Genomic DNA, 24,789 nt, shown 5'->3' with positions numbered 1-24,789 from the left:
AGATCGTTAATTACGCTTCTGGGCTCGTTCCATACACGACAAAATAATTAAGGGGACCATATTGACAAATCTGACAATAATATACAAATATATATAATTTCTGGTGCCCCTAATAGTATACATTTGTTCACTAAAATGGGTCCATGACTCATTATTGTTTTATTTACTTTTAGTGTTCTGTTCTGTTTATGTGATGTAGTGAACCTGTTTGATGCTTCACTTATAATTTCATTTTCGTAACGCATATGGAGTAAGACCATTTTGCCTTAAAATGGGAACCCCTTGAACGGCGGGGAGCTTCCCTTGGGGTGGGGGAAGTGACCCCCTGCCCCCACAAGTCACCTTTCTATATCTACGAGAAGTACCCTAAAGCTTGTGATGATCATAAGAGAATAAGTGAATAAGTGATGATATCAATGAACTTTGCGTATTAACATCATTTCAAATATTAGGTTATCAAAAAAGTCATGACGTATTTCGGTAAAATATGACGAATGATGGTTTGTGGATATACTAGAGTTATTCGGATTATGCAATAGTTTGTCATGAATAGCTAAGATGTTGAGCGTTTTGTGTAGTAGTATCCCTCTTTGTTTGGTTTGGTTTTATAGATTTGATCAGAGATGGCGTGAAAACTTGACCAATTCTAACTAATCGGAGTTTGAATTTCTACGGTCAATCCCTCAAACACCGCTCTGTTACAATAATAATGGATCTGACCTTTACGATATAAAATGGTAAAGTGTTTGTCATGGGCAAACTTACGATTAATTTCAATTAAATTATCATTGTCTAATTATTTCCTTGTTGAATTATCGATACTTCTCAGTGGAGAAGCGGATGAAATTTGAAAGTCCCAAATCAAGGTACTTAGTCCAACATACAGAAGCTTACATTACAAATTTTATGTCCATTGTTCTCACAACTTTATGGGTTGATTGCCCTGTGTTCTAAGCGCTCCATATAATAAACAAGCTTTTAACAGTTATTATAAAGCGCATGGTAAGCATATATGGACATATGATGCGAAGCACTGTATTTTTTGTTTGGGTTGATTTTGAGTTTAACGTCCCTTTCAGCAGCGAGGCTATATGAAAAATTGACCTATTCCACGCCCTAAACGTCGCCAACACCTAGTGGCCCACTTGCGGATAAACGTCGATCGTCAATATAGAGACGAGTCGAAGGATTGCTGCTAGTGCCTAACTGCCGGCAGAGTTTCATCGAGTCGAAACAGATATCTCACGTCGGAGTGTGAAAGTTACCACCGCCTCGCAGGGAGGACTTCGTTTTGGTCTGCGTTCCTTCGATAAATCGCGGAGAATCGCGATGGGACCAACACGAACTATCGCCAATCATGTGCATGCGGTTATTGTTATATATTATTTTTTCCTGACGAATTGTTCCTAAAGTGAGCTACGGGGGTCTAGAATAACCTCTGCCTCAACATCATGAATTGAAAAATCTTGAGTGCGATACTTGTATGAATTTAGATGGCAACTGTCGTCGATCATTAGAAAGTGAGTATGGGAGAACTATGAAATAAAGTTAATAGACACGCGTCATTTTGTTATAAAATTACATGGCGAACGCATTTGATCTTATCCCAAACAGTTATCGTCTCATATATACGGTTAAAGGAGCATTCTGATTGACCAAATTAAAACGATCTGAATCCCTTTTTCCCTCATCGCCTACGTGGCGAATTCAGAAGAACACCCGCGCAGTAATCGTAAGGTTGGTGGTTGGAGCCCCTTCCGAGGTACTTTTCTGGTACTTTATTTTAGTGTTTTTTAGACTCACGTTATTGTAATCAAATGACTCATATAGGCGATTTAACATATTTTGGGGGAGTAATTTTGTGGTTCATTGGCGTTTTGCGCCAGAAAATGCTGTCTACAATGCAGCGAGCAAAGAGGGTCGTGTGTCAGAGTGCGTCATAGTGAGTGGTGGGTCACGGTGGGTGGTGCGTAAGAGTAGATCACGGTGGATGATGGGTCGCAGTGGGTCACATGCTGTTGACCCACGACCCAGTGACCCACTCCAACTCTCGATTTGACACCACATAGAAAATAGAAGACCAAAAATTGCATGTTCACCATATTTTATAGTTTTACTTCAGGCAAGGGAAGAACGCGCGAATAGTGTTTGCGAATTTTGCTGTCCTCCATGTTTCTGTGTTGTTGTCCCTCTTCTCAAAGATTTAGTGGAAAAACTGTAACAGTGAGTAAAACGCATAAAATAGGAAGGTACTGAGGAAGGTTCATTACATTAATTAACTTAAAAAATAAGCCAGTGCCCTGAAACACCAGATACCAATCAATATATGTATCTATCCAATGCCGCGCCGTGAAAAATCAGGACCCGAAGCGGGAGCATATGGCAGCGCCTCCGTACATATGAGTTGTCAATTTAAATTTGACTTCTCTGGACTATTCTTTCTGCATAATACTTTACTATTTTATCATGACTGAAATCAGAAAGTTTCAGCATTATTACACTGGAATCGTAAAAGTGTGTCATTACTGAATTCACTAGAGCTCCGTTTTTTCCTTCTTCCAGAACAGTGATGTCTTTGAGTAGTAGCTTCAGCGTTAGTTTCGTAGTGTTGGGGACGCGAGTCCGATTCCGGGTGTGGCAACTCAGTAAATTTTTACAATCTACAAAACTAATACTTCTGATGTATACTAACATGAAAAATATTCAATTTCTCTGAGTCTAAGAGTTGAGACAACTTCCTTTACAGGTGAAACGCCATTAACAGAAAATTATGTCATCTGTATCAACCTTCGTAACTGTCTGGCAAGTATCGTGTTTGGACAAGAATTGATGAATACATAAGGGCTAAACATGTCCTTACTGCTGTAGTATGGGCCAAAAATGAGTTCCAAGGAACTGTTCGTAGCTATGCACAAATTGTAAATTGTGATCGAACTTACAACGCTAGTCACGAGAATGATCCTATTTAAGATGTCACCTCACCTTTCTACCTAGAAGAAGGGCGAAACAAAATGAATTACTGTTATCAGCTAACAAATCTTTATATTCCATTTCTTGTTGTCATAAAATGATAATTCTATCTCAAATCCATAAACGTAATAATTTTATTGCGTTCATGTGTAAACCTAAGAAACATCTGACAAACTCTATATCTTTTCTGTTCCTATGAATAGCTTCGACTATGTTACTTTTTCTTTCCATTGTGGTAATAATAATAATAATAATAATAATAATAATAATAATAATAATAATAATAATAATAATAATAATAATAATAATAATAATAATAATAAATAACATAATTATAATACCAATTACATAAACATTATCTTCCCATTCAGAAAAATTACTAATTACCACGACGGGATTTAAACCCAAGTAGCTGCAATGAGAGTTTCCTGCTTTCACATTTTTTTTTAAGAAATCGCCTGAACTGGAGTATTGTTCGCCACTGGCAGCTCATGTGCTTTCGATGTATTCCAAACACTACAGGAACAGAAACACAGAAATACTGACTACTATTAAAATTCCGACCTTGCTCTTCAGAGGAATTCGAACCCCTACTGGATTGCGCCTCATGATCATGTGGCCTCAATTTGCCACGAACTCCTCATATGAATATAAGAAAACAAACTAGTAGTTATGGAACATAAACATAGAACTGTCTATTTCTACACGTGTTGATACAACTTAAAGAATGTGAAAACAATGTCTGTCGTCTTATCTTCTTTGGAAATTAGAAGTTATATTAAAGACGAAATGTAATGTAAATCGGGACCATCCCTGCAATTGATGACCAGAGCCGTAACTTAGATTCTTTTCTACGGGGCTTTGGCGTGGGAGACCCGGGTTCAATTCCCGGCGGGAGCTCAGGTGGTTAGAATTCCACGTTAATCAGTAGGTCCACATCTCATAAAGCGTCGCTGCTGAACGCGACGTTAAACTCAAAATCAACTCAACTCTTTTCTGGGGAGCGGCAAGCATTAATAAGCTTATTTGGGCCCCTAGAAAAAGTTGATTTCTAATTATTGGGCCTCCTCTCTCCAACTTTCTCTTAGTCTTTATGGGTCCACCGGAGCTTCTGGGCCCTCCCACACGGCAAGGTCTGCGGTTCCGTTAGTTACTCCCTGGGCCCATTCCATACATAGCCAAATTATTAAGGGTACAATATTGATAAATCTCAAAGCCATACGAATAAATATCACTGAAATGGATCCACGACTCATTTTTGTTCTATTTACCTTTAAGATGCTGTTTTGTTTAGGTAATATACCGACCCTATTTGATGCTTCATTTCTAATTTCATGTTCGTATCGTATATGGGGTGATAAAATTTTGTCTGAAAATGGGGCCCCTCGAATGGCGGGGATGTTCTCTGGGGGCAGTTCCCCCTGCTCCCACAAGTTATGGCTCTGCCGATGATGTAGGCTCAAGTTGAAGAACATTTCGTGACACTTTCTTCATTGAGGAACGTGTATATAACTTGTTTTTTAGTTAAACAATGAAATATCGAGTAAGTCATTAAGAGACTCATACAAGTTGCTTATATTTTCTTATTTATAATTTTGTTTATATTTGTTTGTTTTTGTTATATTTGAGCATCTTGTTTATATTTTTCCATGAAACGATTTAAGTAGGTATTAGTTTGGGTGTAAGTTTGAATGGCGTGGTGGGTGAGTGGTTAGCGCATTGAACTTCTTTTTGGCGGACCCGGGTTCGAGTCCCGGCCAGGTTGAAGCTTTTTCAAGTTTTCTTGTTTCAATTTCAATTTCAATGTATACTCAGTGTGATAAGCAAGATCTTCTCGCCTCCAGAAAGAAGATCATGTTTGAATGAGGAGAATTGGAGAAGGTAATGCAGGCAATCATTTACAAAGTTATTTCCAGCAGTTGTTCTAGATTTGATATTTTCAGCTACTTTCAAGCATTTTCTGATTCATATGTAATCAGTGTTTTTTTATTTCTTTGATTATACAGTATATATTGAAAAAATACATTACATAAACAGCAATATTGAGATTAACATATGATGTTCATTGGACAACTCACTCTGAACCAGAGATTGATATGAGTATAGAGAAATATTTCGTGCGTCATCTACTCACAATTTTACTTCCATACAGACTTGACTCAGTGCTACCAACTGCTGTACGTGGCGAGAAAAGTTACGTGTAAGTTGGGTTGCATGTGTCTAGGCGTTCTCACAACTGCAAAAGACCTGGACCCCAATTAATTCAATTAGAGCGCTTGGGGGGGGGGGAATTGCTTTTGTGGCTGGCTGTACCTGTAAATTGACCCAATATAGCAAATGAGTTATCTCAAATTGAAACAAAATAGGCAGGTTTCTACTTTACTTCTAAAATTATTTCCGGCATCTCAATTAAGCGGACATTCTATCTTGCATTCAGTTATTTCTTTTTTTGAGGTGACTAATTTGATATATTGAATTATTCAGAATTATGAGACAATCTTTATTTTAACACATTTTAAAATGAAATACATACCAAATGTGGACCATTTTTTCGAAAAGTAAAGAGAAATATATATATGTTTTGGATATCAATGTAATGCTAATTATTAGTAAGAGCACATATAAACATGATAAAAAGTTCATTGCTACATGGAGTAAACATTCATAAGAGTATATTGTTATTTTATATCATATTTACAGAACAGTGACAACTGTAAATTCCTGCGAACCTGGTTTCCAAGGGCTGAAGGCATGTAATTTTCTACCATCCGACTACAATCAAACCTATCCACCAAAAATCAATGGTAAGTAATGCATTTGACAATGTTTTATATTGTTTTTCTAGAAGTGAATATACATTTCAACCAGGAACCAACTGATAGTCGTAAAGCAAACTCTGCTAGATTAAAATGAGAGCTCACTTTATGAATATGTTAAAAGTGTATTTAACATTGTTTATATGCTTTATCAGATATTGCTCTATCTACCACTTCTTTAATAATAATAATAATAATAATAATAATAATAATAATAATAATAATAATAATAATAATAATAATAATAATAATAATAATAATAATAATAATAAATAATGCATGTGTCTGTATGTCATCAGTTTTCCCGCATAGAAAGAAGTAACCTAGAAGCACCAAACTTGGTACACAGATAATTCTTCAGCAGATGAAGAAATAAGGGGGTCAAAATGTAGTACATGAATCGAAAACTTTATCCCTCATAGACATGGGGTTGAGGAATATGAGAAGTAACACGTCCGAAATGACCAATACTAGTTTGTAATGCATAGTTTTATGATCACTAAGCAGACTGGTGACAGTTCTGATGACATTAGAGCCCAAGTTTAGTTAAGAAGAAAAACATGGCAGCTAGTTAGAAAACAGACAAATGCAACGTGTAAGTCTCAGTGGCGTAACTAGTTTTACTGCGTCCTGGATCGATCGATCATCGATTTACTCATACTCGCCCCCTGCAACACGTATTTCAGCTGCTGAGTACTACAAAGTTATTTTTATTAAGAAACCTAAAGCTTTTACTGATCTTTTTCTTAAGTTATTACTACATACTTAATATGTATTATGTTCATAGGAAAGTAAAAAAAAAAAAAAAAATGGTCGCTCGCCCCTTCATGAAGAGTAAAGTATATTAATTAGTCCCTAATGAAGAGCTTATTCAAAAAGCTGTGGAAAGGAAAGTTTGAAAATTTCTCTAAAAAGGAATATTGTGAGTGCTTTCTCCACTCTTTGCAGATAATGTATGCGTTTACAGTTCATGGTAATCCTGTATTCTCTCGTGTTGAACAACATTGCTTTCCTCAATGCCGCCTCCAGAAGGGCGGAGATCAATGCGTATTTTGAAGCATTGCAGTCCACAAGAGAAATTAGGGAACCAAATATCGAAAAATGTCTCAAGTTCATTTTTCAGACCTGCGCCCGAAAAATTCCTTGATCTGCCCCCAGTATTGGCTGTTGTAAATTAACTGCTAATAGTTATAGCCTACCTTTTGAAATGTTTTCAAACGTTCCTTGCATAAGGAACATTTTCCCGTATTTTTTTGCCCACGCGCGTTTTTACTGTGCGTCTCGCAGAGGCGGCCTTTCTTCTTGTGAGGTCCTGTTCGAGTTACTTTAAAAAAAGCTTTGCGACTTTTCAGTTGACTGAATTCTTCTATCAAAGCACTGTAGTTTAAATAAGGAGCCAGTCGTTTTCGATGAAGAAAAAGGAGAGAGCGGCCAGTCTCTATTGAGACATGGTACTTCTGAGGTAGGTATGTTTTATGAGTTTTTATCTTGAAAATATCCTCTTTGCGGATGCAACGGTAACCGGTATTGTGCATAATATTCATAAAGCATTAGTATCTGCATTAGGGTAGATTTCCTCCAATTTGTTTTCACTTATATCTTTAAGCATTGATAGTAGCTTATTTGTGCCATCAAAGGCTAGTGAGAACATCTTCAATTCTTTGTACAGTTCCAGTTCATTTATGTCACTTTCTTCTCCGGCAGTTAATGTTTGTTCTTAGTTTTTGCAGCACTTCATAAGGTCTTCGCCGCTCATGTCCATCAAATTTTAAACCTGGTACAGAAAACCAATGTGTGTTCATGCTTCTTCAACGTTTCGAATCGTAGTTCAAAGCTTCGTCGGATCGTATCAATAATTACATAGGAGTATTCTATTTTAAAGTAGTCTTCTGCAGACTCTTGGTCCTCGTTCTCAGCTTTGTAAGAGAATTGTTTATTTGTCTTTCTTTTTGTGATAGTCTTAAAAGTGGTTTCAATTTTCACTTCTTCCGCGACATCTCTCGCTGTTAGCGGGGTTGTATGAAAGCCACTTTCCTGGTAGTCTTGAAGTCATTTCTGAAGCACTTTCAAGTGCTTTCTTGTCACCTATAAGTTAATTTTCTCACCTTGCCACACTTTACTAAGGACATTAATATTTATAAAGAGTTCGTAACACATTATAGATAAGATGGCAAATTCGTAAGTTGTTATTTCTGCTTCTAGTGGCTGGAACTCACTGACCAAAACACAGTCTTCTTCTTTCAGACAAACTTTGCAGTGCATCGCACACACTGTTTACCTGGTATCTGACTGCTTTGACGGATTCTACTTTGCATTCCTACTTTGTTTCCCAGAGAGGTTTCAAAGAAATTTGGACATTTCTGTAAGAATAGTCCATCTTTCACTTGAGCAAAGTGTGTACAGTCTCTGTATAATTCCAAAGAAGAACTTTGTACGTGCACAGGAACTTCCCACGTCTACCAACACCAAGTTCCAGTTGTGACTGCAACAGGGTACAACAAAATCGAAGGGATTTACATTAAGAATTCTTTGCACGCCGCTTTTTTCTCCACGCATGTTTACGCCATTATCGTTGCCAGTCACGTATTTACGATTTTGTTTCGGGAGGGGCTTTGCTAACTTTCGGTGGGGGGCTTTGCCTGGAAATGTGAAAATTTTGCAAGATATTTCATTTACTTTACTATACTAAGATTTCGGGGGGGCTTAAGCCTGGAAGCCACCCCCCTAAATACGCCACTGATCATTGCCTTGGCCTCTACAGTTTTGCGTTGATAGTCCCAGTTGTTCATTTCGGTGAAAAAAAAAACATGCCAATATACGCTTTCATCTGTAGTTACCTTGACAACTATAAAACCCACAAAGTTCTCCTCGATTTCGCCTTTTTTTGTTAATAAAACGCAATATTAGTGAGAGTTGTTCCACACGAGCGACATCTCGAGTGCAGTCAACAATAATTGAAGAATACTTAATCTACATAACTTTCTTCACAATTTTTCAGCTTTGACGTTAGTCGCTAGCAGTTGTATAAGTTCATCTTGGATATTCTTTCCAAGCTAATGGTTCTTAACTTCTTTGCTTATCACTTGTCGCAGGTTTGGATCGCAGGGTTTCATCAAATAAAGCTATCAACTTGACCAGGTCCAAAAAATTACCGCTAGAATCTGAATCCAGTTTCTCTTTGTTTCCCCTGAATGGTAAATTATGAAATGCTAAATATTGCACGATTGCGAGCAACCTTGCCAAAATTTCTTTTCAGCGCTCCTTTTCTGCTTCAATTTGAATCTGAGACATGGTGTCGATAGTTTTTGCGAGTTTAAGTCCTGTTTCTAAATTTAACCATTTTAATATACACTCTTTGTGGAGCATGTTTGTTTCGAGAGATTTCACATAATCATCAAGGTGCTTCCAATCACCCATTCCCCTATACGAACCAAAACTTGTACTCTCTCTCTCTCTCTCTCTCTCACACACACACACACACACACAAACACAGTAAACTGCATCTTTTACTTTGTAACAAATCATCCAACGTGTGTCTTTCTTCTCACCATTACTTAAAATTCTAATATAGTGAAATTCACTAAAACGCCGTCCATTTTCATTCACGGGAAACACATCTAGCTACTTTCGCTCGAATAGGGCTCTTACACACTATCAAAGTTCGCTCCTTGTCACTCTTTTTCTGTGGTCATAATCCTGGGTCATTCTCCACATGTCCATTAGACACTTCACAGACACTTTCATTTGTTGGTGACTGTGCTGATGAGTGCGAAATTGCGGATGAGAACGAACGCGATGATTCCTCTGTGGTGGCTGGTACCTCATTGGCTGTGGTACCTCAACTCTGCTGCTGGGTCCCGCTTCTACTTCAAATGCCGTTGTATGCTCACACTCAGTTTTGCCAACGAATTCACACACTACACTTTTTTCTTTAATTTGATTTTCAGTTTTTAAATATTTGGACAATGATCCGGATTTTTTTCATATTTTTTTCTTTCTTCTGTTTCATATTTTCTACCGATATCCAGAGCCGTAGCTAAGGGAGGGCCAGCGGGGCGCCCGGCCCGGGCGCTGACAACAAGGGGGCGCCGAACGAGCAAGGAGAAAGAAAAAGTTGTGTTGGACATGAATAAAAGACGAGTCGCCCCCAGAAAGTATTGGCGCCTTATTAGATCAATATTGCTGTCGGTTATCAATGAAATACGTAGATTTCTTAAAAATTTTCTTGCTCGCTTCGCTCGCAATCCAAAAGTTTAAATAAGTCACAACAAGTTTTTACTTATTACTTAAAGAGTTATAGATGATTTCTTAATGACATGTGGTATACAAGGTGCCGAGTAATGACTTATAGTGTACGCAGGAGCATTTTCAAACTCAGAAACGAGCAAAGTCGTCTTCGGCGTTTTGACAGTGATGAGTTTGCTTAGTTCAAAACGTTTTTCTACCCCTGGGGGTTCAGTGGTAGAGCGTTCACTTCTGGTACTTGGGGTCCTGGATTCGATCCCAGCCCCGCCAAATGAACTTTGTGGTGGACAAACACCGCGTGCGTGTGTTTTCTCGGGGTTCTCCCGTTTCCTCCCACTTTCTTCATTCCACCATTTCATTCGTTACTCATCATCACCGTCTCCTTTAACCTAACCGGCATAACCGTGGGACATAAAAATCAAAGATTTCATTTCTTTTTTTTTTTTCCTATCCAATCCGATTAATCACGACGCACAGTGGAGCCAAGGCACTGAATTCTTGGCAAAAATAAGAATTCGCAATATGAAGCAGAAAATTGAAAGAAAACCAATTAGTTTGGTGTGTGCAGTGGCTACAATAATGATATTTCACCATTATTTTATCAAAAACATAGAGTGTTACATCATAAAAGGAAATATTCCTTATATTCGCGCCTAAATAATATAACAGATTATATAATTGGCATAAACAAACGCGTGGGCAATATGCTTTGATTTGGCAGCTTACGATTGACTTACATTCTTACGCATGAAAGGAAAAAGTGTTCTTATTCTTTTTACAACTGAAGAGTAATAAAATTGAAGAAAAGTTCTTGCTTCTCAAAATTATTTCCAAGTTGTGGAGGATTCGTTATGACAATGAAGATGCAAGGACGCTTCAATACATAAAAATTATCTCTTCACAAGTTCTCGATATATTATCAGATGTATTAAACATATTATGATTTACAAGCATCAGTAACCTGTTCAGCTTGTTTCATATATTGCATCGTGCATTACGTGGGCTGATTTCAAGGCTTGATTGGAACACTCTGAGCTGGAGCGAGCGGAGGCTCATTACAGTTGATTCCAATGTCACTTCTGTGCACGCATCGCATCACAAAAAAAAAAAAAAAAAAAAAAAAAAAAAAAAAACGCAATACTGAATTGATCAACACCATTTTAAATATGGTTCTACCTTATGGTCCATAGATTGTTTGGCAAACATTGACGTTTCAAAATATCGCCACCATTAATCACACATGTTTGACTAGAGTTTAGTTCTGTTGGCGAATGCCAGAGAAGTATGATTGGATGTTGGTAACAAGATGGGTCCTAGGGGGCGAAGCACCAAGTAGCCTAGGTTTGGCGGCAAAATTCCCAGAATCGATCTATATTTAACTTTGTCACTGCGTGCATAGGGATCACACGTCTAATAATCTAACACTTGCTCTCACATTCATCCCACCTCAATTCAAAAGCAGCATTGCATCCAAAATGCGGTTTTCCTCAAACATTTTCATGCGCTATATTTCCCAAAAGTGCAAATATGTGCAGGTATTCACTTTGCATACAGTAAGAACAATGTTTCCGCTACGATATATTAAAAAATCACAGATATAACATTATTATGCCATATTTTCTACTAAAATGCCATTCTATCGTTTGACTACAGTTTATATGCTTTCAGTACCACAGCATTTTCCAAATATGATATTAAGTAGGGGATTACCATAGGGATATGATACTGATATTAACATCATTCCAAATATGATTATTGATTACACATTACCTCAACATTCTAAATATACAAAACGATACATACATGTCGGTCGTGTCACCATGTTTACCAGTCACGGAATATCTACACGCAATGTAGGAATAGTCACATTCAAAGTCAATTTCCTATCTTCTGTCACTAAGCAGCACCTTTCCTGCTTCGGTGGATAACCAAATTTACACGTCCCATGAATTCATTGTAAATAGCTATCACTTCTTTTCCTGCACACTATCTTATGTGTACACTATTAAGGTTTCATTATAGCAAATTATATCAAGTCAATCTTTTACTTCATTCTTCGAGTTTTTGCTAAGAATTGCCTGGTTTGGCCCCACTGTGCGACGTTGAGAATGAAGGTATGAAAGTGAGAAGAGTGAAGAGACACATTCAAGCTGCTGTTTGCGCGGGAATATTAAAAATAAAAGTAAACGAGGGAAACAATAACATTTTCGAACTTCAAGCAGTTGTAGAATAAGGGCTTAAGAGATCAGAACTTAGCCCGACGAAGTTCGACTTTTTTACACACACTAATCACTACCAATGATTTATTTTAAAATTCCATTGACATATCAAATGCTTCCAATTTGGAGGAATTTATTGAGGTCATTTTTCATCAACTTTTTATATCGGCACCATATTATTTTGTGTATGCGTGTCTAGTTGTGTGATTTTTTTATCTATCTACATACATACAAAACATAAGTACACACATTCTTCATATATGTACGTGTTAGTGTATTTTAATATGTTAATTAATAATAAGTACCTTAAATTCGAAACTTTCATTCATTAAGAAATTAAGTAATTACTATAATTTCAGACATATGTAGTAGCCAAAGTATATTTTGGATTTTAAGTACAAACATTGAACATATTCTTCACCTTCATCGATCAATATTTGGAAATTCACAAAGAAGGATCCTTCTGAATTTCCATTACATTTCACAAAATATTTTTTACGTTAAGAGATCGAAATTAACATACTATTGATGTGGTCACATACAGAATAAAATTAAAAAGTTTACAATTATTACTGGAAATTAATACTGTCACCCATTTGGAACAATTTAAAAGCACGTAGTTTTTAATGTATTAAAATTTCATTTCTTATCAATAGTATGAAATGTTGTAAATAGTAGTAACTTTCCATAACTGTTCTCCTAGCGAATTTGTATACAACCAAAGGCAGTTTTGTCAAGTTTAACAAAAAGTCCCAAATAAGACTCTCGAAAACAGCTCTTATTTGGAAAAGGATACATAATGATCGTTTTTGGTTGTTGTAATGGCCTTTCCAAGAAGATTAATAAAAATTCAGCGTAACAACAAAAGTTGCTTTTCTTACACACACACACACACACACACACACACACACACACATATATATATATATATATATATATATATATATATATATATATATATAATGATTGCTAAAGTGAGTGTAGGGGCGCTGAATTCTACTTCGCCCCGGGCGCAGAAATCTCTAGCTACGGCTCTGCCGATATCACAATCACGCGAAGTCATGTTTCTAAACTAGTCACACTCAATAAACCAAAATACGTACGAACCTTCAGACTTCACGCGACACTGCAATTAAAGAATCCAAACTGAAACGCTTCGGACATTTTAAACCAACAATTAAACCAAAAGTCCTTCTTTTTGTAATCCGACTTCACATCATTATTGCCTACCTTTAGATTGGAGAAAAGATAGTTATACATCGCTAAAGAACAGAGCATTTTATAATTTTCTCCTTCCACGTACGTTTCTCATGTTGGACGTTTACTAAAGTACTAAAGACATACAAGTTGACCCGTCTGTTGTTATAAATCTCAAGAAAACCTTTTGCAAATGCATACTATCCAATACATTAAAATATTGATCTATAAACTCTTTGTAAGGTTATCAGATTATTTGTGTACAGTTTCAGTTTTAGCTGTGCAAAACAGCAACTTAAATTTTAGTGCCAACTAGGATAATTAGTACATATTATTTTGCGTACCCTTATTAAGTTTGTGTTATATTTTGATCTTGTTGGCTAAAATACATAAATACTTTTTTGATTTGTAATTTTCTCTCATGTATATATATTTTTAAAATTATGATATGCTGTTGCGTATACTTTAATTAATGTGTGGCTTCCTTCTTTGCGCGAGGCCCCCCCCCCCCTGGCAATGGCCCGGTTCGCCCAACCCAAAAGCCGCCTTTGGCTCTTCGTTATATATTTATTTCACCCATGTTGAAAGGAACAACGCGGAAGGCATTGCTATTTATTCCAATTACAGGGGAACGAAGACGTTTTCTTTCTAATTTATTTTACTCATTTCTTTACCTTGAAATATATTGCATATAACTGATCCTCCCCCTTGGAAGAATGGGTATTTCAGCTAATATATTATTATAAAAGCAAAATATTGATTACAAACATATTCAAAAAAAGTTTTAAAAGTAACAATTTCTTCCTAACGCATACTGTGTATAGTTGGCATTTCATTTTAATTGTAAAAATATGCAGCACTGGAATTGTCGCTTTTAGTTATTTGTATAATGAATTTAAACATCTTTTTTTAAACAAATAATTCTTACATTTTAGAAAAGACCTAAGATTAATCTCAATAGTATAAAAAAACACAATGTCTCATTACTACATTTTGAATCATAACTTCTTCTGTATCAGGAGGTATTCCTAATATTTATCAAACAGAATTTCCTTAATACTCTACTTACGCACTTAGAACATGATGAACGGCTTTTAACCCATAGCACGCACCGCGGAGTCTCACTCTGCGGATACTCCATGGACAGAGAAGTTTTTGTTTTCTTAGAACTGTTAAAGAAGTTTGTGCTGTAAAATATACGTGGGCAATTGTCAAAAACATTGCAAAGAAAATATTAAACAATTTAATATCGCTTTAAAACAAAATACATATTAAAATAAGATAAATAAATATTGCGGAGTGAGACTCCGCGTGCGTGCCTTGATGTTACAATTGATCACGCGTGCTTTGGAGGGTTAAGTGTAGATTACGTGATATATTAGACTACAATTTTCTACCCAATGAAACGGTAATACTATGTGGTCATTCGTCACTGGACACTCTTCAAAACATGCTTCGGATCGTCTGCACACGCCATAAAATATATAAAAAGCGTTGCCGTTTGAAAATACACGCATATCAGCTACAACAGTCAATACGGAAAGATGACGCAAACTGAGTGAGGTGGAATGAGGAATGATCATTGGAGCTCACATTCGACCAGTGAGATTCCCAACCAATTTCAGATAGCCTAGTCAACAGTGAGTGATGTTATCTTGAGGTGGATGCAAAATGCGGTTATGCACATTGGCCCAAACACATCAAAACGAAAACATTAACAGATCGTAATCGTCAGTACTTGAAACATGTGAAGGTAAACTGAAAACCGTCATTAGAGATGGTACCACAGGAGTTCGGGTTCCAATAGTGCTGCAAGTGATCGCACCGTCCTCCGCGAGAACACCGCACTTAGTTTTCATGGTCGAGCAGCAGTTCACTAGTTACATATCATAACCCCTAATACGACCATCATTTGGACTCTCGCGACTATTGGACTCTCGAACAATGGAACTCTGTCTTATGGTGTGACAAATCGATCGCTACCAGATGTAGCGATGCGATGGACGTGTGTGGGTGTGACGTATACCCGGAGAATCACAATGAAATTCGGCGGAAGTGGCATCATGATGTGGTCCTGCTTTTTGTGGTATGGGCTTGGTCTTCTTGTTTTAGTTAGGGGAAACATGAATGCTGAAGGGTGCCAAACAATTCTAGATAGTTTTGCGCTCCCAACATTATGGGCACAATTCGGTATTGGCTCATACCTGTTTCAGCTCAACAATGCTTTATATCATACGGCAGGTATTATAAACACATGATTCGAGGACATGTGAATGCAAAAACGTTTGGGACAAGTTGCAGCACCACTTAAGGGCCAGAAAATGCCACCCCAAAACATCATTAAGTTGTTAGTCGCTTGGTAGGACGAATGGGCTAAAGTTTCCGTTAACGCCGTGTTGCAAATTGGTGGAAAGTCTTCCTCGAAGCGTTGCTGCTAATGGTGGCCTTACAAGAGACTTATATGATCCAGCGAGATTGGATTAACATGCTCGTATGGGTGTCCGGTGACGAATGGCAACATAGTATATATTGTATTTCTTAGTCTGATTTAAATTTCGTCTAAATCTGGTAATTTTTCTTGAAAAATTTGAAATTTTGAGAGGTCATCAGTGATACTTAGCCCTAATGTTCTTTATTTTCATAGTTACAGAAAAGAGGACGTTTCTTGCATATTATCGATAAGAATTTAATCAATTTTCCGGGTCCATGATATACTCAATTCTTTCGCATAATGATTTAAGTTTTTCTTTAATCCAAAGTTGAATAGAGTAGGGGTAGAATTTATATTTCTGGGCTTTCGGCATCTAAGGCCATTTAGCCCGTCACGATTTGAAGGATGACGTTCCTCGGCAAGCACACAATCCTGGGAAAGGGAAGGAAAAAAAGGATTGGAAAGGGAAGGAAGCGGCCTGGGACCTATAAGTTAGGTACCACCCTGGCATTTGCCTGGTGTGAATGAGGAAAACCCAGGAAAACCTCATTCAGTGTGGCTGGCCTGAAAAAGCGTGTTACAGTTTTTCGACCGAGCGACTCCACCGGGAATCGAACCCGCGACAGCTCGCACCGGAGGCGAGACCGTTAGTGACTACGCTTCGCGGGGCCACCAAGGTTGAATAGAAATAGAACATGTTTTATTATAGAAGAGTTGTAACAAGTGTTGTATGGAACTCAAAAATCGTATATAACTTGGTATCGTATACGTTTAAATGTCATTTTGTTGAATCATTTGATCCACTTTGAAGAACAATATATAATGGAATATTTGATTAAGTATTCCCTGGTTTTACAGAACGGGAATGATATCAGGCATAATGCACTATGTTATGTACAAAATTAATCTTCAAGCTATCACAATTGCATTTATATCATGATTCGTTTTGAACAATATCGAATTTTTTCATAAAGTTTCTCTAGTACAGCAATATTTTAACACTTGCATTTACTTAATGTTACAGGTCAGGCGGTGAATGTTACTGTGGACGTAGCCATTGGTGCTGTGACTGCAGTGAGAGAAACAGAATTGGTAAATGCTTATTTTTGCATCTCGATTTGTATTTTAGGATGAATTTTTTCTATCATAAGCAGATCTGATTAATCTAATTTTCTTTAAAATTTTCGGTCATATTGGAAGCTTGCACTACAGAGTTGAGCACATTCCTGAAATATAACTTACTATTAAAAATATTGTTACAGCATTCCTTTTGTACATGCAAGCAGTATGAAACATTTCTTCACAGGAAAGATACACATGTAGCTATGCAATACAAATTTATTATTTTCAATGAAAGAAAAGATTATAAGAAATTTATCTATAATTTGTGTAAGGAAATAGACTAAATTCGATGCCTCCTGTCGCTTTAGTCTTTGTTCGATTTTAACTTGGCAACTCTGCAACTTGTAATATTGACTATAATGGTGATATACTCTAGTAGCCTATATTTTGGCTCCTTAATATTGATATCATAAATTCCAATTAATATTGAGACGTGACTACTAAAGTACAAAGGTATCGTAACTAAACGTCCCCATAATATTTCCTTGTTTTTTTCAACAGGACATGGACGTTACTTTCTTCATGCGAATAACATGGTATGATTGTAGACTGTTGGCTATTCCTGAAGATATTCTACTTCCGATTGAAGAATTCTCGAAATTTTGGCAACCAGATGTAAGTGTAACATACGAAGTAGTTTGGAGTGCGCTATGAAATTTGGATTGGTATTAAAAAAGAATCGATATAATTGTTTTAGTGGAATAGAATATTTTAATGCTAGTATATATTCTGTTGCTTCTCTCTCACAACACACCCTGAGTTATACATATTAAATATCCTGTTTTATCAATCAATAAAACACTAAAAAATAGATTATCGTTACTCACATCAGGAGATGAGAAAGGAAATCAAGGCACAGGCAACACATGTAGTCTCATATTTTACTCTTACAGCTCATTATTATTTACTACAAATGACCAATCAACACTATAGCACAAAGTATATGAGAATACTTCCAAGAGTTCCGACTTGACCCTGAAATATCCCTCTTCACTGGATATTTGAGGTGAGCTGTCATACATGGAGGTTGACAGACTTCTGGATAGATGACATGCAAAGCGCACAGCACTGCGTGTTAGCAGAGCAGAAACGTGAAAGTTGGACCTCTGAAGCAGAAATATGTGATGTGTCTGCTAGCAAAATAGTCGTGTTGTGAAGCCTAATGATGCCTAACGTGAGTCGATTCTGAGAAAGCTATATTGTAGCACTTTCAGATGGACCCATTAGTTTTTCTAACATAATGAATCAAAGAAAATGGTTTTACTATTAGACGCTCAATTGTAAATGTCATAATTCAATGATATGAAACACGATCGTTTCCGGATTGTGCATCACCTACTAAGCTACATTCAAAAGGACTCCAGTAAAGCTGACACCACCGGTGCAGCACCAAATTAAGACACTAACGGCGTCGTACAATCCACGGACACAACCTGCTACGGCCAGCCAGTCCTGTGTGTCCCAAGCAAACAACCAGCATGTCACAAACATCACGTCTTAAGATAGTCCAGGAAACAAATGTTCATGTTCTGAAAGCCCACCATGTCGTGCACTGAAGAAAGCTGTACGAACAGGGACGCGGGGTAGTCCTGAATGGTACAAACTGCAACTGTATTGAGCTTCACAATCACTAATTCTAAACAGCAGAAGTTCTAAAAATCAACTAGTGGCACAAGTACTAAACAATGTAAGTTCTTTAAAAAAAGCTCTTGTGACTCTACCATCGTGTTCAATCCAAGAATACTGTGAAAGTGGTACGAATAAGTGCGAATACAACCATATTTTATAGAATATATAAGTTTGTAGTTTGTAGCAAAGGTGCTCATACCGTTGAACGGGTTATAACCCACAGTGAATCATTAAAATTTTACGAAATCTTTCAAAACCAACGTAATTGAAATTTCTGTGAAACTTAAAAATGTATTTTCAATAAGTAATAATTAATACAAGAACATCATTTTTCATCAAGCCCCCCCCCCTCCCGTCCACAGGGCTGCAGGTAGCATATTGAAGTACGATCCATTGAATTAGTTTAGAATCAATAGCTCTTTGGATTTTATGAGTTTCTGTGTTTTGTGTTCTTGTACAGCGCCGTGGTTACGAAGAGCAAGACATACTAGTAACATGGGCCTTTAACCATGACCAACGATTGATTATGATGCAGTTGAAAGTTTACCAGTCACCTGCAAGATAAATCTTCATATTATAGGCCGTTCCCCACTAAGTTATCTCACCTTCAAGAGAGTTGATCATAGGGCCATGCCACTGGCCCCAGCAGCAACAGCTGTTATTTTGAAGGAATATGTTAGGTAAATTTAGTAATGGAGTTGCGACATGTACTAAAGTGGATGGATACCCATGGTTTATAGCATTGCAAAGTAGACTAAAATCGAATTCTAGTGGATGAAGAAACATACATTTCTTTAAAGTTCCGAAAGACACTTCACAAATTCAATCCCAACCAGTGGTAGTAGTTCTTAATCTTTTAATAAAACACATGCCTTGTTTCAAGATTTATATTCATTTATTTATTCTTATTATTATTATATTAACGAAAGTTATGGTGAAATATGATTTTAAAATTGGGATGAATATGATGTTGATCAATAACAATAGGACCTCTTGGATAGCCTGAAAGAAAACATAAACATTGTTTCATAGAAAATGTGTAACTTTTAGGAAAGTTATAATAAACCTGTTTTTTGAGCAAGTGTAAATGACTAATACCCTAACAACCTAATCCTCTGACTAGCTTCAACTCTAAACATTAGCAATAACTCTCTAATCTCAAAGAAAACATATTCTATATTTCATAAACCTGCAGAGCATCTGTAGAGGTAGGGATAAATTCATTTTCTCATTATTGATCAATTTCAAGTTGGCTATTTGGTAAGTTAAGAAAGAATATATAACATATTGCGGCAAAATCCAATACTATTGACGAAAGCTATCGAAGAATTTTTAAATCAAAGAGAAAGGGGATTAAATCACTTCCTCATAATTGCCTGGCTTCAATCTCATGCCAGGGGATTGCGAGAGAGCCTTAATCATATACATCATATTATATAAAATCTAATAACTTTTGGAAAATTATAGCGAAACATTTCTTTAAATAAGAGGGTTAATTCAATCCTCATTGGGAGTCAATTTAACCCTAATTCTTGAGTGATTTTAGCACAAAGCATTGCAGATTGTGGAAAATCTTCAAAGAAAAACACATAATATTCGTCAAATTCCTATTTATACGTGAAACATTTTTCTTAAATTGTGGTTGACCGGAGGTCGAGTAAATTCATGTCTTCAAAAATGAAAATGAAATTATTGTGGTGGCTGGGCTAAAGGAGACGGTGATGATGAAAAATGAATGAAATAGTGGAATGAAGAAAGTGGGAGGAAACGGGACAATCCCGAGAAAACTCACGAACACAGTGTTTGTACAGCACAAAGCTCACTTGGTTCGAGATAGGATCGAACCAAAGACCGCATGCACCAGAGGTGAATCCTCAACCACTGAGCCACCGTGGCCTCATGTTTCCATTCTTGGTAAATTTCAAAATCAAGCAATAGGAATGATTGGGAAGTCTTATATTAGACTACATTGTACCAAAATTGAATAATTTACGGTACAGACGTAGATTTATTGGATTATCCTTTAGTTATCACATTAAATATATGTACAAACTTAGAGCACGGTGTTGATTTTATTCATTTCTCTTTCTGGTAAAAAAAAAAAAAAAAAAAAAAAAAACCTGCTCATACACAGTCCATTGAGAAATAAAAACGACTTATGAAAATCCATCCCCTGTTGGAGAGGTTTCGACCTTTCTTAACGAAGTCAATTTTAATTTTATTGACTGAATTTGTCTTAAAATAATGTAGGCCTATGTAGAGAAAGTGTCTTAATTCTTTCTTTGCAATGAAGTAAGTTATTTTATGTAATTCATGTGTAACTGCAGAATAGATAATAATAATAATAATAATAATAATAATAATAATAATAATAATAATAATAATAATAATAATAATAATAATAGTTTTGGTATTATACTGTTGCCGTTGGAATTAACTGTCGCCGTTCCTAGCAGCATTGTGGCAAGTACTGCACTGTTGCGGTTCTGTTTTGTGGTGGTGTATTTCAGAACTAAAGCAAGTGGAATAAGCACGAATCCTCAGCGACACAAGTCTCAAACTCCACAGGTCTTAAACGGCCTAAGTCCTAAACTGAAGAAAACCTAAAATTTAGACTTAGGGGGCCTTATGCAGAGTTGCTTGTCGCGTTGTATTAAGAGTTTGACTAATGAGTGATGCTAACTTCCGTGTTTAGTAACATGTAAGTGAAGTTAGGAATGATTCATATCGGAAAAGGTCAACCACGACTTTTCTCCTTAAATGTTTGGCTAACCCTGAGAAAAAGTCGAGGATGACCTTTTGTGATAGATTGTTCTTAACCTCATTCGCGTATTACTAAATACGGAATTTAGCATCAGGCGTTAGTCAAGCTCTCAATACAATATTAAAAACGACTCTGCATATAATCTATGCTGTTTTACGACTAACGAACGTTACCCGTATGAATACCATCTAACGGGAGATCACTGGAAGTTTGTAGTCATCGTAAACGAGGCATGGATATATGTGGCCGATTGTGGAAAGGTTCGAGCAATTACGTACAGAAATGCCGAAACATAAGAACGAGGCAGATTCGTTTCTTAGTGCACCGAAAGTTATTTCACGAGATTTCATGGTTCTGGTTGGATTTTCTTACAGTGAAAAATTGAAGGGACGTCACGTTGCCAATAATATGAGAACCAATACTGTACATGATAAGGAAAATGTTTTGATGGATATTTACAACGAAATAGGCATACTGTTTGAAGCGGACATCAACCGGATGGAACCGTAGGACAAGGCGCACCATCGCACAACAAAAGAAACGCTGATTTTCTATAGAATGATAGAAACTAGGACTGAAATTCGTGCTATCTGTTCACCGACATTCCAGTGAAGAATCTCGATTTTATAGCCCAACGAACTGCTGTTCGTTTGGACTTCTGAAACGTAGACGGATTTTTCGCAAAGTGCGACTGCCTCTGGAAAGCTGAGTTCCCGGTCTCTGCAGAGTGTCCCAATAGAAGTGGAATAAACTATCCCTAGTACATCGCAAATAAGTCTTCCCCAGTAGAAAGAACGCTGAAGAGTGATTGTAAAGAATGTTCGTCGCATAGACCGCAATGGAGAAACAAATGCAACCGGAAGATCTGGTGGAAATATACCATGGATCACTTATTTATTCTACACCACTCTTCCCAATTTTATCCAATACTAGCTGAAAATACCCATTCTTCGCATGAGGGCTGTATTTAAAAGTCAATGCTTGTGAGATTTTTTTTCATTCGTTCAGTCACGTTACTGTCTGCCGGTGCCTTGAGCATTCAAAAACGTCGAAGTATCATCATTGCAAATGATTTCTCTTTTGGGTTTATTTATTTCAAAATTTTGAAGAAGGGAAAAAGGACGTGAAACCAAAACAAGGGACTGGACAACAAAACAAAAGATCGAAAAAACGAACAAAAAAGAAACAAAAATACACTATTTAAACTTAACATTTGCTTAACTCTAGTCTCATTTCTAGTCTTGGGTGATTTTGTGTGTTTTATGTTTTATTGAGTTTGTTGTGTGTGTGTTGTTTTGTATGTCGTATATTTTGTGTTTTGATGTTTACCTTTTGGTCATCTTCTTCTTTCTTCTTCTCTTCAGGTTTTCACTCTGTATGTTTGGTTTCTCTGGTTTCTCCATGCATTTCTCTCCTGTGTGTTCTGTTTCACATTTGCACTATTTACACTGGCCTTTCGCCTGTATATTTTGCCTCTTTTCACTATCCTACATCAATACTACGCTACACTCACTACACACACGGATACTGACTGCTTCTTGTGAAATCACTAACCTTCACCAACTAATACTTACACTAGAAACACACACACTACATTTATTTTTATCTAAATTTTCACATTTTCCAAACTTTTAATTTTGTGATGCTTCTATATAAGTGTTTCCTGCTTTGATGCTTTAGTGTTCTCAGTTGCGTGTCAATGCCAGTTTCCACTCATTTGTGCTGGCTTGAAGTCCAGAGCCCACTCAGAGCACTTAGTGCAGGCCCTGGTCCGTTTTACCCTTCGACCGGCACGCCCAGGATAGGCCGCACTATTCGCAATAGTTGCGCTATGTTTTGTTTCTGAGACACTATCCTCGCATCACCTCAACATTTACTCTTGCTCCGGAATTCCTTCCCAAACCGAGAGGCTGGAGGTGCAGCACGCGTTCTGGTCGTCGGCAAAAGCACGGTAATCCAGTGCTTGGGTTCCAGGAGTATTTTCTCCCGTCCGAGGACTTCCTCACACGTTCTTCCACTTGCACTCATCCTCCTACTCTTCTTCTATAAGTTTTTCGTCTTAGTTCGGAGTATCGCCATTCATCTCAGCGACCGCCAAAACTATGGATTTGACACTAATATCGTTCATTTTGGATTATTTTTACATGTATCGGTAACCCCTCCGTCCGCAGGTGACTCCCGACCCGTATACAATGGGAAACAAATTTGCAAGTCGTCGCTAATGGAAGAGTCACCATTGATCTCAGCGACCGCGAAAACTATGGATTTGACACTAATATCAACCATTTTGGATTATTTTTTACATGTCTCAGTATTTTCCCCTCGGTAACCCCCGGCCCGCAGCCGAACTGGGTGAATGCGATCGGAATTTCACCATTGATCTCAGCGACTACGAAAACTATAAATTCTACACAAATATCGGTCATTTTCTACTACTTTTACATGTCTCAGTATCCCCCCTTCCCGGCTGAACCCCGGCCCGGGTAGCTGAATTTGCAAGTCATCGCTAATGGAAGTGTCACCATTGATCTCAGCGACCGCGAAAACTATGGATTTGATATAACATCGGTCTTTTTCTACTACTTTTATATATCTCTATATCCCCCCACCCGGTGCGGTGTGCCCTGGCCCGCAGGCGAATAGGATCAATTTGGAAGTTTATACGATCAGAGTTTCTTCATTGATCTCTGCGACCGCGAAAACTATGAATTCGACACTAAATCGGTCATTTTGCATTATTTTTACATGTCACAGTATCCCCCCCTCCAGGTGATCCCCGGCCCGCATAGAATGATAGCTGAATTTGAAAGTCACCGCTAATGGAAGTGTCACCATTGATCTCAGCGACTGCGAAAACTATGCATTTTACACGGTCATTTTGGATTACTTTTACATGTCTCGGTATCCCCCCGGTGACTTTCGGCATGCATATAATGGTAGCTGAATTTGAAAACCATCGCTAATGGAACTGTTACCATTGATCTCAGCGACCGCGAAAACAATAGGTTTGACACTAATATCGGTCATTTTGGATTATTTTTATATGCCTCGGCATCCCCCCGCCAGCAACTCCCGGCCCCCAGCCGAATAGGGTGAATTTGGTAGTTAATGCGATCGGAGTTTCATCATTGATCTCAGCGACCGCGAAAATTATGAATTCGACACTAATATCGGTCATTTTCTACTACTTTTACATGTTCTGGTAAATGCTCCCCTGAGACCCCCCTGGTTCGAATTTTGATAAAAACACTTCGCCCTGGTCTGGAGCCTGGACTAAGGTACCCATGACCAAATTTTGGTTACTCTTGGTCAACTTGTCTGGTCCCTAGGCCAGTCCCGGTAAACGCCCCCCTGAGACTCCCTGGTTCGAAATTTGTTAAAAGGGCTTTGTCTTGA

The 24,789-nt window shown here is 37.4% G+C and overlaps 1 protein-coding gene across 1 annotated transcript in view; it reads left to right on the top strand.

Annotated features, from left to right (window-relative positions):
- Nucleotides 1–245: 245 nt before the first annotated feature.
- LOC145682198 (glycine receptor subunit alpha-4-like) overlaps nt 246–24,789 on the top strand; it is a 96,247-nt gene continuing 71,703 nt past the window's right edge. The window contains exons 1-4 of the mRNA XM_081753781.1: nt 246–250; nt 5,671–5,774; nt 16,903–16,970; nt 17,502–17,615. Of these exons, the coding sequence (XP_081609907.1) occupies nt 246–250; nt 5,671–5,774; nt 16,903–16,970; nt 17,502–17,615 (291 nt within the window). The remainder of the gene's footprint in view (nt 251–5,670; nt 5,775–16,902; nt 16,971–17,501; nt 17,616–24,789) is intronic.

This window comes from Thermobia domestica, chromosome 3, assembly GCF_964235325.1.
Source record: "Thermobia domestica chromosome 3, izTheDome1.hap1.1, whole genome shotgun sequence".
Taxonomy (NCBI): Eukaryota; Metazoa; Arthropoda; class Insecta; order Zygentoma; family Lepismatidae; genus Thermobia; species Thermobia domestica.
The sequence above is the reverse complement of the archived record's forward strand: the minus strand, read 5'-3'. Positions and strand labels throughout refer to the sequence as shown.